Below are 15,937 nucleotides of genomic sequence, written 5' to 3'. Positions count from 1 at the left end.
ATGTGGTACATGGAGCTCTTTGTCCTCGGCAAGACGTGTGAGCAGAAACTCAAGATAAGGGCAAAGGTACCCTTCTCTGAGGACGTGAACCCAAGCCTGGCCCTTCTCTTTCTGGACTGCTGGGCATGCCCTTTGCTGCTCTAACCAACGCTGCAGGGGTGCAAGCAGGCTCAGCCCCTGCAGTGGGCAACTGAGCATGTTTGTTATTGAGTAAACAAGTAAAGCTTACCAGGTTAGACGGGCCGCTGGCAGCTCCCCAACCTTCCAGAGGAAAGCCAAAGCAGGATTGTGGTTCAGCCAGCTCAGACCTGCGTCTTCATCCGCTTCCAATCTTCTTTCTGTACTGCAGAGTTTGCTGCATGTGAAGATCTCCCTCAGTCTCTCCATTTTAGAAGGCACCAAGTCAGCTCAGCATGACCAAGTCCTTGGGCTTAGTCTCCTCAAATGAGGTCTAAACCAAGAGCTAAACTCAGTAGTCACCCACAAAGAGCTCTCAGTCTCCGTTCCATCTCACTCCCTCTCTGATCTTTCTAATTTTGTCAAGATAATAAATAGTCAAAAGCAGTTTTCTTCCTCTTTTAGCCTCATCCACAATGCAAGTGAGTGACAATGGGGAGAAATCTCTCGTCTGTACTGGATTTCAGCATTTTCTTCCTTGTCTGTAAGATTATATCCCTGCCCATCAATTTGTGACTTCTGGTCCTTCTCAGAGGTCAAATCTTGTCAGGCTTGGTCACATGACTTGTTTGGCCATGTGAACCAAAGTATGGACCAGAAGTTTTAAGACCATGAGTTGGAATGAGACCAAGGGTCAAAGGGAGGGATTGATGTGATTATATTATGACCTAAATAGTGATTTTTTTAAAAAGTGGCTTAAACATTGAAGGCGCAGCAACCTGGGTTTATGTGTTTGGTGTTTGGGTTTTGGTGTGTGTGTGTTTGTGTGTGTGTGTGTGTGTGTGTGTGTGTGTGTGTGTGTGTGTTCACCTTTGCTCTGATCCAAATAGAGATCTCTGCTTTGTTTGGGGTCTTGCAATGAGAAGACACTATAAGGAGCCATCGTCTTCCCGAGACTCACAAATATGGTGTCAGTGAAAACTGTACACTGTGGTAAGCCATTAAGAGTTTAGGATCATGTGTCACTGCAGCAAAGTCACCTAATGCAAATACCAAGTAGTAAAAAATAAATGGAAGATATAAATAAAATAGTCTCAGTTCCCAATGGCCTTTATTTATTATAAAAGTATATTAAATAAATTATTTCAATATATACAAATAGAAGCTATATACATAGAAAAACCCACATACAAAACCTTTAAAATTTATATAAATATATGCAAGGTTAACCATGGACACTTTAAAGTACCTTAAATCTTAAAACTCAATGTAGTTTCTTTATATAGTAGTCTTATAAAAATAGAATTGGCTATCAATGTTTAATCCCCACCATTGTCAGTTAAAGTGCTAAATTGTAACATATCAGAAAGATGCCCCAAGCAGAAATATCCTGCATTTAACACATTAATATGAAAATCTACCAGTTGCTTTGAACTTCCAAAAGTACCTCGAAGGGGAGACAAATAAACCACATACCACTTTACAAAAGGGCAGCTGCTAGAAAAGTCCACCAATTTCCACTGCACTGTCCTACAGCCTATGAAATCGCTTCTCCAAGGCTCTTCCGAAAGTCCCCGATGACCTAGTGTCTTCCTGAGCATAGAATATGTTCTAAAGCGTTTGTGCAAAAGACGCTGTAGTGTCAACCAGTCTGTACCGTTCAGTATATTTTAAAGTGACAAATGGTAGTGTTGGATTCAGAGCGTTGGCTGGAGTGTCAGGTCACAGGGAGCCTTTCTGAGTCAGTCTTCAAGCTCCATGCTCCACATCCTCTGTTCCCATCAGAGGTCTTGGTAACAGTGCTCTGCAGATCATGCGGAAGTGAGTGGCATCTTTCCTCTCCGCCACTCACAGTGGGGAGATCTCCTTCCTTTTCTGCCCAGCTCTGCCCTTTCTGCGCTTGCACAGATATATGGACAGGAGGATGATAAAGACAGTGACCACGAACACCACTGCTCCCACAATGATGAGTGTTTCTGGGAAAAAAAAAAAAAGACACAAAGTCAATTTGGAGGCTCAAATCCCACTCACAGGTGAGCGTGACCCCAAATTATACCATCCTGCTTTGCTGAAATTTGAAGTCTATTTCTATCCACTCTTTCTACCATTCTTGGGTTAAGAAAGAATTACCCAGCATCACATGCTGGAGAGAAACTGTCAACGGCTGTAGCATTGAATGAGTCACCCTATGTTCCTAGGTAGAGAAGACCCCCGGAGTCGGGTGAAGAACGGGCAGTGGAAATGTGGCCAAGATCATAGTAGAAGATGAATGGGCAGGGCAAAGAGGAGGTCCACTGTGGTGCAGGAGATGGGGGACTGTAGCTGGCTGGTGTAGCAAGGAGGCTTTCTAGAGAAAATACCTCACAGGATAGAGGTTTAGGAAAGGGAGTCTGGAGGCTTGTGGTTCAGGAGCTGGCCCAGAGGGGTGTGGACCCAATGGAAAGAACTTTCTGTCAATAGTGGTAAGAAGGCAGAATGCTTCAATGTATTCTTGCATTTTAAAATATTATTTTTAGGTTAGCATATAAAGTAATGGGTTTAATGATGGCATTTTCATAAATGCATGTAATTAGACTTTGTTCTCATTCATCCCTTACGCCCATACCCTTTTGTCTTTCTCCAGTTCCTCCCCCTAGATAGGTCACCCCTGTACTTTCTTATCACATCTATTCCATTACCTTCCCCCTTATAGTTACCCTTCTCTCTCATGGCCCTCTTTCTAGTTCCATGACCTGCACACACACACACACATACACACACACACACACACACACACAAAAGCACACACAGGTATATAATTTTAAATATAGGTTTCCACATATAGGAGAAAACTGTGGTATTAGTCTTTCTGAGTCCAGCTTACTTGCCTTAACATAATAACTTGAAACTTAACAGGGGCCAGGCCACTGCTCCTGTCCCCTGCTGCTTCTTCCCTGGTAGCATGCAGAGCCCCTTCTCTGTGGGGCCCAGAGGGATAGCCACAGGCTTTCAGGCATGACACTGAACACCCAGAGTGTGTGTTCACACACACACACACACACACACACACACACACACACACACACACACCCTGTAGCAACAGGCCATCATAGATGCACTGAAATATCTGCCATGTCCAGAGATAACTGGTCCAGAAGCCACTGCCCCCAGATCATAATGTCTGGGAGCACAAGCAGAGATGGCTGTGACCTGAGACTTAAGTCCTAACTGCTCTGCATACCCAATGCCCCACAGAATTGAACCCATTGCAAGGGCCCAGGGAAGTGCTTGCTAACCAAGGGGGCCACATGGAATCATTTCTAAATGCCCCAAAGAGAACCCAAAGGAAACCCTAAAACACCCTAAAGTCATTTCTCCCAGAACGTTTGAACCAAAGAGGTACATGTTGGCTCTGACGTGGGGCAGCCAACCAGGCCACTGACAGCCATGGCCACTCACCTCCCATTATACTTCTCCATTGGTCCGTGCACTCAGTGATGCTTGCTGGGCTCCTTTGGTTAATTTTCCTGGAGTTAATCAGAGCTTCGACGTAGAAGCAGTAGCTTCCTCCTTGATCCACATCAATGAAAAAATTATTAGTGCTTGTAGTGGCTTCTTTCTGTGAAAAGATAAAGAGTGCTTATTCCATCGAGGCTCAGCACGAGTTCTTTCCCCTTATTTAATCACTGAGGAGGGTGAAACCTGGGATCTAACCAAAGTCTATGCAGACCTCATTGACACAGGATTAGAAGTTACTGGGCTGACCAGTATCTCCTGATAACGGCTAAGGATGCCTTCACCAAGGCTAAAAAGGTACAACTTAGGTGCATCCAACTCAGTTCAGCCCCTTTTTCTGTAGGAAAAAAAAAAGAGTCACTGAAGAGGACACATTTGGGGGCCAGGGATGTAACTCAGTGGTGGAGAACTTGTCTGGTGGACAAGGCCCTGGGTAGCAATCCCCAGCATCACACCGCGGCATGCACACATGCACGCATGCGCACACAAATTAATAAGTCACTTCCCTGCTCTGGGAGCCCTCGGAGATTATCTGGTCCAGCTCCTTGGTTGGGAGACTGGAATGTCTGAAAGGACCCGCCCAAGGGCACAAGGCAACTAACTCAGAAGTGGCCGGAGAGGGAGGACCTGTCGTCCGTACCACCGTGACAAACCCTAGTCCTCTGTATCTGAACTAGGAGAGCAGCGGGACGTGGAGAATCAAGGGTCTATAAAAGAAGGCATAAAGATGAATGAGAAAGTCTCTCACCTTTCCTGTGCTCGCGTCTCTCCGGTAAAAGAGTGAGTAACTCAACTCCTTGCCAAAAATGTCCCGCAGGGTGAGGAAGGTGCCGTTCCGTCTGACCAGAGTTCGAGGGTCTTCTACTGTCACGTTCAGTTTTCGGTCAACTTGTTTAAAATTCTTAATTACCGGCTGTCCGAGTTTTGCTGAAATGGAAGAAAATAAATCACCTTGGCTGGAAATTACAATCAATGCAAAGAAAAGATCACTTAGTTGTCACAATGGACAGCGCCTCCGTCGTTCAGCTAGAACATCTGTACAGAATCAAAGGCGTGGTGGGCGTCTAGAGTCCAAGACAGCACGTAACAATGCCATCCTCTGGAACTACAAGGAGAGCTTTCAGCATTAGAAGATCTGAAAAGGAGCTGGTGGAATTAATCTTAACAATAAGCTTCAACAGGGCCATTAATAAATTAGCATTTTAACATGCAATCAATATAAACACTTCATGGATATTTTACATTTTACAAAAACTGGCATGTATTTTATCTTGGCAGCATTAGCCATATTTCTAGAGTTTGGCGGCCATGTGTGGATGATGGAACGCACATCATCCAATGCAGTTTTGCAAGCTGCCATATTTTAGCTACAATAAATTAGGGGCTGGGAAGCCCAAGAGGTGTCCCTGGTCCACCAAGGAATCCATTTTAAGCTAGTGGTTCCTGGTCCAGTTACCTCCTGTGCTCTGGGTATGTGATGGTCAGATAAGTCCTCACTTTATGCACGCCTAAGGACAGTGTGTGTGTGTGTGTGTGTGTGTGTGTGTGTGTGTGTGTGTGTGGTGCTGGGGGAGGAGAATGATTGTGAGTGAGCCTGCATGAAGATGAAGCAGAAACACATGGGTAAAAACACAAGGAGTCTGAAGAGAGGGGCTTGTCAATGGAGACCCTGGGAATTCAGGCACATTCACCTGGGCAATCAGACCATGAGAGCAAATATCAGAAGTAAAATTCTGGTCAATTGTCCTGTACCCATCCACGTCACGGTGCTGTTAGAGGGTACAGATGGGAACACCAAAAATACAACACTTTTGTTTGACCCAGCAGGCCTCGCAAGAGGATTGGAGTTCAGTCTTCCTAATAGGCTGCATGTGCTTATGAAATGTCTACCTCTGAACCACAGTCCTGACAGCCGCCCCACCTCCTCACAAATCTCCTACTTGGCGGGAATTCTCTGCACTTCCTTACTAGGCTAGCACACTGGGACAAAGGTAGGGAAGAATACATGCCACACGTTCAAACATAGCCCGAGGGAGGCTGGCCCAGAGCTGGCACGTACTGGCTCATCTCGGTATCAAATGAAGCTCAGCTGGTTGAGGAACCAACGCACCAGATTATAGGCACAAGTGAGCTTCCCTGTGGACCTGTGCTTGTTTGGGGGAAATTCTCAACTAGGACCTCTGATCTGATGAAGGGACAGAAAATCCATCGTGATAGAGTATCTGGAGGAAAAGCCACAACCCTAGCCTCGGTGCAACCTCCAGAGGGTAGACAGTAGATGGCACAGTGATCAACACACAAGTTCACTTTCTGTGAACCTCCTGCCACATCTGCAGAGAGTGGGAGCTCATTTATTAGATGCTTATCTATCTCCCTGTATATAGAGTCATATGTTTAATCTAATGGCCAGTAGGGGTCACAAAGCACAAGAATATACAGAAGGCTAGGCCAAGAATGAAGGCATTATAAGCCAAGCTACTTACTGTCTCGGTAAGGTAAAAATGCTGGGGCATTTGTAAGTGGCGGGTCCCCCAAATAAGTGTTATTTGGTGGGACAGATAGGACCCTTGCTTGATAAATCCGGTGCACATCTTGTACGATCTCATCTGTGAGGTCACACTCGGTGTTTGAGGTTAAGAAGCATTTGATTTTCCAGTCACTAGATCCAGAGCTAAAGGAAGGAAGGAGAAAAAGAAATGGGATGTTAAGGTCTTGTATCCTATCAGAGTGCTCTGTGCTACCAACTGGCAGCCACAGGGAAACCTGAAGAGGCATTTCCCAGCCTGAGCATTTGATACACTAATGCAAGTTTACTGGCTCTGCTGGATTTTTTTAATTAATCAATTAATTTTATTTAATATACATTGGTGTTTGGTATATATGTATCTGTGTGAGGGTATCAGATCCCCTGGAACTAGAGCTTACAGACAGTTGTGAGCTGCTATGTGGGTGCTGGGAGAGTAGCTATTGCTCTTATCCACTGAGCCATCTCTTCAGCCCCCTTTTAAAAATGCATGTGAGCATAGAAGGTCAGAGACACTAAGCAACTTTCAAAGTCACTCAGTAACTGGTGGTAGAGCTAGGCTTGTTTGCCTCACCACACCACACGCCAACTGTGACTGCAAGAATGAGAACAGACCTCTCCAAAGGTCAGAGAAAGCCAATGCAGGTAATACCCATTTCAACAAAGTCTGAGCCTCCGAGGGCAGAGGACAGATCCTTCTTTCTTTTCCCCACCCTACTGCTATGAGAGCTGTGAACATGCATGCTCTCTTTGGACCGAGAGTTCTGATTTTCATCTCTCCCAAGCAGCGTGGCTTCGGCGTGTGCTGAGTATGAGACTGCTGCCCGTTCAGGGTGAATACACACTTCCCATGACCACACACATTAAAAAGAATCCACACCACCTTAAAGAAATGATAGCAAATGAGGTAACATGTGCAAAGGGACCGGCATAATATCTGGGATATAGGAGAGTCAGTGGTTGACTAACCATCCACGATAATCATGGCAGAATGTAATCACGTAGGGAATCTCTTATTGATAGACTTTATTATCCAACATAGATATAGAATATGACACAATGAGCAGGGGTGTCACATAGAGATTCAATTATCTAAATCCACACAGAAGTGGCACAAATGTGGATTCTTCAAAAACATAACCAAATTGAAAGAACCTGGGTACATATGTCCTTTATCCTCAGAGTTACACACTCACATTAAAACAGGAACATTTTAGCTTCTAGTATTTTTTTTTTTAAATTTTCTTCTATGGTAAGTATAGAGGCTGTTTGGATCCAGAATGACTAAAATGCACCTTGATGACATCTTTTCTATATAAAAAGCCAATGGTGAGCTTAATGGCTTCTTTCCACCAATAAGACAAACAGGTCGTTTGGGGGCTAGGCTCTGGGTGAGGACATACAACTGAGAGATGGGGTGTTTTGTTCCACCCAGCTCACAAGTAGGAACATGTGCTCTCTGAAAAAAAAACTTTAGAGCAGAGGCCTGCATCATCCTGTGACAGCAGGTCAACGAGAGGGCAGCTCTCCAGCAAGGTCCTCTGGGGGCTGCTAAGAGCATAACCACTTTGAAAGTCTTCAAGGTCCCTCTAGGTTAGTGCAACACTCCCCAAATTTGGAAATAAAAGTCCCTCCTCATCTCCTGAGGCGTTCCAACAGAAAACAGACATTCACTAATTGAGTTAGAACCTGTGTCTGGATGCTTCTAAATTCAGCTCCAGAATTCAGCACACACTATGGACTGGATGGCACAAGTCATGGCATGCTGCTGAGGCTGGGCCTCTGATACTTCCCAGCTACCACTGAGCCTATTTTCAGAGAAGATGCTATGGAGACTCAGCCAAGGGGCTTTGGTACCACAGAGCTGCCCTTGGGCCAACACCACACAGCCAAGCTTCAGCAGCATGGGTGGAGGTGGGGAACAGGGTCCCCTGGTTAAGGTGCTGTCTCCTTAGGGAGGAGATGAGAAAATAAAGAAGATTCAGGAGAAGCAGTGATGAGCGAGGCCCTCCTCCCAACCTTGCATCCGACTGACAGAGTCTCCTGAGGATGTGGCACACCTCAGTTCCAGGCAGCCTGGCACTCACAAGCAGCAGTCAGGGTAGGTCCCTGGCTTCCCAGAGCAACAGTCCTATTGAGAAGAAAGACTATGATTCCCTTAGTCCTGGAGTCCCCTTTCCCCTGGGAAGGGTGAAGGCTAGTTCAGGTCTCAGGCACTGGCTGATGGAAATGCTTCCAGGATCAACCAGCCAAGAAGCAAGGGCCTGAGGAGGGTAAGCTGACCCGTAGGATACCCAAGCCTGAGGGCATTCCTGAGCTGTGCCCTGAGCTCTGATGTTTGCAGATCATGAGCTCTATTCATCTCAATAATGACCACCTTAAAATTGCCCCAAACTTACAGCTGGTAAAGGCTAATATTTCAAAAATCAAGTCAATCCAAGCTACATTTCCAGTTTTGTTCCAATTAAGACAATATATTTAGAAGACAACAATTCCTCCCCAAACCTAATCTTCATGTCTAGAAGGAAAGTGCTTCCTAAGGTCAATGCCAGGTCTACACAAAGGAAATTAATTGTTAACAGCTCTCAGCTATTAGACTATGAACTGGCAAGGTCTAATTTGTTTCAAGTCAGAGTCTCACTATGTAGCTCCAGTTGGCTTTGAACATATATGTAGCCTCGAACTCAGAATCCTCGGGCTTCATATGACCAAGGTGTGTAGGGATTACAGGGGTAATTCCACCATTACCAGTTCAACTCAGTTGATTATGAATGGGATCCAAGCCTTTGCATATGGTAGAAAAGGACCCTACTACTGAACCATATCACCAGCCTTTGAACTGATAAGTTGGACCACAACGGTAATTATAGATTAGGAAATTTCTTTATCTGCATCTATATATGCATAGCTACACATGCATATATGCATGCATGCTCACACTCAAGTTCTCTTCGCTTTGGGTTTGGCAATAGTTATGGAGTTGATTTTGAAAAACAAGAGAGTCCTCTGAAAGATCCACACAAAAGGTTTGGCACAAGCTGGAGCGGCAGAACACAGAGGCAAAAACCATGCTTGACTTTTGCCAGGGACGCTCTTACATCTCTCCATCATCGCTACTAAAATGATTTCCACACCAGGCAGCCTCGATTTCCCAAGTTCCTTGCACATCTCCTTGAACCTATCAGAAACCAAAGGCTTGCCAAGAATACGTGAAAGCCATCAAAGGAAAACGTGGCACACCCCGATACTTAGATTTCAAGTGCTGAATTACTTGTTCCTGAGCGCTATCAATTGGTGAACAGGCTTGAAGGAGCCAAACAGCCCTGAGACAGCAAAGGATATAGACAATCCAGCAGTGGTTTCTAAGCAGCTCAGTGAGTCAGGAACTTGGCCTCCACCAAGATCATGAGGACAACCAAAATTTGATTCACAGAGTCCATAGATGAATGAATCAAACATGGCTTCAGGGCAGTGTAGACACTGGAATCCTTCCTACCTCTCCCTTGACATGCCAGGAGCAGCTCAGTCTAGACAGCTAGCAACTGGAAAGGCACATTGGTGCTTACAGGAGATTAGCCGCCATTGATCCCAAAGCATAATCTAAATGCCTGCGTGAGCAGGCTCACCCCTCTAAAGCTTAATGCACTTAATAGTTTTCCTATAATTTCCCCCAAATAACTAGACATGATATCATTTTATTTATTTGTTTTTATTGTTTGTTTGTTTTGATATAGGATCTCATGTATTGCAGGATGGCCTGGAACTCCATATGTATAGCAAAGACTGACTGCAGATTTTTAATCGTACACATCTCCTGAGAGACACCATGTCAATTCTATGCATCACTGGGGATCTAACCCAGGGCTTTAAGTGTGCTAAGTAAGCACTCAACGAACTGAGGTACGTCCTCAGCTCCTGTCATATCAGTTTAAAGTATAGAAATGTTTCCACCTTGATGGGACATGACAGTGGCCGGCATATCACCATGAGAACTCTATCATTTGCTAAATAGCCTCACCTAACATCAGCTTTAAAGTGTCGGCGTTAGTGCACAAGAGCTGGAAGAGCAAAAATATTATCCTTTTGTCTTTAACTTAGCTTACCTTATCTCCACATTATAGACATAATGGACGGGTTTGGGTTTCCACTCCAAAATTGTCTTGAAATTAATTGATTTCCAGGTTAAATTAAACGCTTTCTGTGGAGTACCTATAAACAACACAAAAGAACTATAATAACATGCACTTCTGTGTTCACGAAACACTTTCGCAGCCTCAAAAGGAGCACATTTTAAATGTCAGTTACAAAAACGTTACTGACTTACAAAGAAGTGTGTGTGTGTGTGTGTGTGTGTGTGTGTGTGTGTAAGTGTGTCCATTTTTTTTCTAGACCCACTTTTTCCTCCTGGCAACATCCACATCGCAGTCCGTGGGAACGGCTCAAGACCCTAAAGTTCTTGTTTGAACTATTCAAGGGAAAGCCCACTTTATAACAACGTGGAAGGAGCGCCCAAGGTCCGCTCACCGTGCTAGAGAGTCCCAGACCCTTCTGACGTGGTCAGGCTCCAAGTAGAGGCAGCAACGAAGCATTTGAACAAGTTTAAAAGAGTGTACACACGTGAGGCGAGTCCGGAATGCGCATAAACGAAAAAAAAGCCAAACTTGACCTTTCCGATTGTAATCTAAAATATCTCTACACTGAAACTCCCACGGACAGCAAGGTAGAGGGGCGGCCCACGTGGCACCTGTCACATGGTGGGATGCCATTCCATTAAAATACTGTTACTAACGTCTCTTTGTGCAAGTCCTCGGGTCCTCCGTCTCAGTCTCACCCCAAACATCGGGCAGATGTGGGATATGCACTCTGTCTTGCCCGAGTTTACAACAGGGTTGCTTCTATCAGATCTAAACTGAAGGCCACAGAGCGGCTACTCATTGCGGGAAGGCGCACACCTTGTCAAAGACAAAATGCAAGCCGCAGAAAGCACTCTGGCTTGGACAGAAGCGGACCCACGGGCCCGCCACCTTCAAGGGCACAACTTCCTAGGAAGCTCTTTCCTCAAAGTCAAAGCGGGAACCCTAGATCATTATGCAACCGCGGTGGACGCCCAGAGCAGGCATCATCAGCGGCGACAGACGCCAGGGGGGATCGCGCACCCACTACCTTCCCGCCCTGCGTTCATTCAAACCCTCAGGACAAGCGCAGCCTATCCCGTCCACAGGTGCGGCGGGACACGTTGGGGTCCCCCAAGAAACCACAGCAGCCCCCAGCCAGCCTGTCTCTGGTACGCCACGAGATCCTCATGACCAGTGCTACTCACCTGCAGCCACGGTCACCTGGGCAAGGAGGCAGCCGAGAAAGGTGGGCGCGAGGGCCGCTAGGAGGCGCGGGCGCACGGGGATCGCCATGTCCAAGGGCTGCTGGTGGGAGGTGGAGAGGCTTCGGCGGCGGCGCGGAGGTCTGCGCTATGGGGAAGCGATCGGAGGGAGCGGGAGATGGGTACCGGCTATATCCAGGCTGCCGGGGTCCGCGCGGGGCGCATTATAAAGGGCCGCGCGGCCACCGGCGCCTCTCCACCCCGCGCCGCCTCCGCGGAGGCCAGCGACTCCCCGCCCCCCAGCCCGGGTCACTCGCCTTCGCGGTGGGCGGCTCCCGGTCAATCCACACCCCTGCCCCGCCTCCTCCCATAGGAAACTCCGAGACCCCGAAAGGGGTGACTCACCCGTGATTCAACAGCGCCGCCGAGCACCGAGCTGCCCCTTCGGCGCAGGCGGATCCAGGTGCTGCGGAGACCCAGGCTGCCCCGCCGATCCCTGGAAGACCAGCCTGGGTGGCTTGCGAAGAAGCAAGGAGTCGCGTTGGAGGGACCTGAGTTGAAAGTCAAGGGAGCCTTACTTTCCCTGGGCTTTCCACGTAGCCTCCGCCCCTAGCAGAAGATGTATCAGGGTCCCTGGACCTTCCCGAATAAATCAGGGCAGTTCTAGGCCCTGCCTGAGCCCCCAGTGGTAGCAGAACATTGTGCAGGGCGGTGCAATAAATACACGTGTCTGCCATGGACAAGTGCCCTGGATTAGACCTAAAGGCCACTTGGCATCCCCTCCCCATACCCACCCGGTCCTGGTTCCCGTTCCCAGCTTCAAAGAGTGACTGAGGAACTGGGGTTTAAAGCCTGGGAGAATTTGAGCATGACTTCTGTAGCCAGGGGGTTCCAGGAAAGATGGTTCTCACGTTGAGGAAGATAGCTGTGGGTTTGGAGGGAATTCCTCCAAAATACAGAGAAACAAAAAACGAAACTGAAAAATAAATAAATACCATTTGGACTTCCAGTTTTATTTGTTTGTTTTCCTTTCTAGATGCTGGGAACGGACCCAGGAGCCCACCCATTCAAGCACACCTCCGTCACTTGAGGCCTGCCACAAACAGGTATCACTTGCAAGCTTGGGTTTTTCTTATTTCCTGCTTCCTTTCTAGGTTTTGCTGTGAAGTTGGTCAGGTCTGAGAATGTCACTTGTCGTATTGGTAGTAGTTATCCAACGTCTTGTCAAGAGTTCTCGTCATTCCTTGTTGACTCTTCAACGTATTCCTTCCTTTGTACCGGTGCTTCTCACCCTTCCTAATCCTGCGACCCTTTAATACAGCTCATGTTGTGGTGACCCCCAACCATAAAGTTATTTTCATTGCTACTTCATAACTGTAATTTTGCTACTGTTATGAATTGTAATGTAAATATCTGTGTTTTCCTGTGGTTTTAGGGGAGTCCTGTGAAAGGGTCGTTTAATCCCTCATGAGGTTGTGAAACACTGCTTCATACACTTTTTTCTTTTTCACTTCCTTTAGTAAAGTCAAGCTTAGGAAAGCCTCGTAGGCTCTGAGAAGTGTAAAAAATTACTAACCTGTTGTCACACTCCCAGTGCCTTTGATTAGGCTTCCTGATTATATCTGAGAACAGACAGGGCAGAAGAACCTCCAAGATATCCTTTTACAGTACCAATCCTGAGGCCAGCAGGTCCATGTGGACTCACGGGCCAATCGACACAGCGTAGCTCTATCTGGTCCTCTACTCCAGGGGCTTTCCCTCTTGCCAGCTACTCCTGATGGAGCAAAGGAAGATTGCATCAAGCAAACTGTTAAAAGAATGATCAATTTTTCCATTCACGGACACTCAAAAATGTTCTGCAGTGGCGTGGAAAACACACGCAGTTTGAGGAACTTATTGTTGGTAGGCAGAAATATCCTGTTGGCTATTCCTTAAAACACACATGCATGAAGACACGTAGAGAGCTCGATTTCCTTTTACATAAGCAGTGGTGAAATGAGGTTGATGGGGAGTCTGCAAATGGCCAGGACACCCCTTCAGTCCTTCCTATGCACGTATATAGAGCACGCTAACAGCTTTACCAATTGCATCCAGTAATTCATGCACTTTTGATTATGCACTCACATGTCAATCTTCCCCATTCAAGCTTTTTTTGGCAGCAGGGGGCCGGTCATGTTTCCCCCTTTAGTCCTTAGCACAGTTACCAGCTCTTGGGGAGGTGCTGCATGTTTAAATCAATGAAGAGTACTCTGCAGTGATGCATGCAGCTGGAAGTTTGAGTGAACATTCAAGAGATGGACTCTGTCTGTCACCGAAGTTTCCCTGTGGAACGGGCAGGCAGTGAGATGGTCAGATTGGTGAGAAAATGCAAATCTATGTGAATCTCAAGGCACCGCTCTGCTCCGCAGCCAGCCCCAGCCCCAATTGTCTCTAGGTGGTTGGTTGAGGCTCTTTCTGGCTTCCAGGACTTCTAACTGGAGGAGAGGTAGTTCCAGAGCAGAATGAAGAAGTTTGGGAGCTGTTCATTTTTCTAACAGCCTGCACTCTAGGGTGATTCAGAATCTGCCCAGTCATGGGACCAGGCTTAATAGCTGTTGAGCACAATTTCCTCAAAATGTCTGTCTTCCCAGGAAAAGGCCAGGTTAAGATTTATGATAAAAGGTAAAATTGAGAGCAATTTAAAAAAAAAGAAAGAAATCTGCTCTATTCATGGGAAATGGTAAAAAGAACAATTTAACCACCACCCTTCCCCCCTCCCAATGCAGGTAAAAGGCAAAATATGAGAAAAAGCCAGAGGGAATTCAGAGTTAGTGAGAACACAGAGTTCCGAGCGGGGACGAAAAAGTGACTCAGCAAAACCAGAGAAACATCTGGCAGGGTTAGTCATGGAGAAATTGGCAGTTGTGGTAGTGGCTTTTTGTGAAAATAATTATGTACTATCCAACCGTTTATGTTTCGACCAAAATTAGTTGAAAGCCTGTACAATAAGAATCTTTATTAATACAATACCATGTGGCTTAAAATTTTGTAGGGTAGCACTTTCTGCAAGAATGCCTTAATTCTCAATTTCTGAGACTTCTCACTGAATTTGATGTATAGAAATCTACTCAACAGATACTCGAATGCCTAGCAGCTGCTGGATTCTGTACTAGACTACAGATGTGCAGAATAAAATAAAAAGTCTCTCTCCCGTGAAATATATCATCTTTCCTACTTGGGTTTTAACGGTTTGAATGCTTTTCTGTCAGCATATGGAATAGAGAGGAAACAATTTTAATAGTGTTGTTTATTGATAAATTTTCTTCTACTTCCTCCCAAGCCAAAAATAATAATAATAATGGTCAGTCCTTCTAAAAGATATTTTTAAAAGATCCATTTTACTTTTTGAGAGAGAGAGAGAGAGAGAGAGAGAGAGAGAACAGATGCCCGTGGAGGTCAGGAAAACTGAGTTAAATGTCCTGAAGGTAGCTCTGCAGATAGTTGTAAGCTCCCCAAATGAGTGCTGGAAACCAAACTCAGGTCCTCTGCACATATTTCTAACTGCTGAGCCATCTTACCAGCTCCAAACAGGTATCTTCCACTCAGAAAATTACCTAGGAGTTTGAAAATTCCTCAAGCAAGTGAAAAAAAAAAAATGAAATAGCCAACTTGAAAGCCCATGTGCCGGACATTTCAATCTTGTTTCTGTATTTACTTGTTGACATTTTCTAATAGCCTAGTTCACTGATGTTTGAAGTCTACCCAGTCATTTTTGCCTTTGATGATGATGCTTCATCTTATCCTGAATCTTTGTTCAAGGAAAGCTCTCAAGGCAAAGAGTAACTCTCAGTAAGTGAAGATACGTTACAGAACCATGTATAATGTCTAATTGGTGGTAACTATCATCTTAAACCATTATTGTTTAACTTAGCATATTGTAACAGCACACAGAATGACTGATTACTACTCTCCACCATTAGGAAGCTATGGAGTGTATAGCTAGTCAGGGAGAAAAGGCAAATATTCAAGTCTTACGAGGAAAGAGCAGGACTGAGGTGTGGGTTACACTGCCTTGTCTCACAATAGACTGAGAATGTGCTGGAGGACTGCTTTGGCTTTGGCAATACACAGGCTTCCTAGCACACAGCAGGTTCCTGTGTCCTTAAAGCTTTGCTTACAACATAAAAGCTGCTCGGGACCCTCTGGGGACCTCTCTTCTGCCCAGGTCATCAGAGAAGGGTCCAAGGAAAGAAGTGTTTGAGCTGTGTCTTTGTCCATATGGGCCACTCTAGCAAAATACCTTCATGCTCACTTGGCAGCCTATACACAAGAAGGAGAGAATGGAGAGGAGGGAAAGAGGGACAGGATGGACAGGAGGACAGGAGGAAGAAGGGAAGACACCCTTGGACTGCATAGTTTACAATAACAGAAATCCCAGTGCTGGAGGCTGAGAAGGCCAGCAGTAAAGATGAAGGTGCTGCAGATTCAGGGTTTTTCAGAGCCTA

General features: G+C 45.9%; 1 protein-coding gene across 2 annotated transcripts; it reads right to left on the bottom strand.

Moving 5' to 3' along the window:
* Nucleotides 1–1,260: 1,260 nt before the first annotated feature.
* Nucleotides 1,261–12,109, bottom strand: F3 (coagulation factor III, tissue factor). 2 transcript variants are annotated; one of them, XM_036189902.1, is made up of 7 exons: nucleotides 11,859–12,109; nucleotides 11,457–11,601; nucleotides 10,240–10,345; nucleotides 6,096–6,283; nucleotides 4,361–4,539; nucleotides 3,556–3,715; nucleotides 1,261–2,093 (listed from the first exon to the last, which is right to left on the bottom strand). In XM_036189902.1, exons 2-7 carry the CDS (start codon nucleotides 11,542–11,544, stop codon nucleotides 1,966–1,968), a joined length of 849 nt encoding a protein of 282 aa, XP_036045795.1. In that variant the 5' UTR covers nucleotides 11,545–11,601; nucleotides 11,859–12,109; the 3' UTR covers nucleotides 1,261–1,965. The 2 variants fall into 2 exon arrangements, with proteins under 2 accessions (XP_036045795.1, XP_036045794.1); XM_036189901.1 differs by lacking the exon at nucleotides 11,859–12,109 and having other exon boundaries at nucleotides 11,457–11,758.
* Between the last annotated feature and the right edge of the window lie 3,828 nt (nucleotides 12,110–15,937).

This window comes from Onychomys torridus, chromosome 6 (assembly GCF_903995425.1).
Source record: "Onychomys torridus chromosome 6, mOncTor1.1, whole genome shotgun sequence".
NCBI lineage: Eukaryota > Metazoa > Chordata > Mammalia > Rodentia > Cricetidae > Onychomys > Onychomys torridus.
This window is presented reverse-complemented; position numbering and strand designations above follow the sequence as displayed.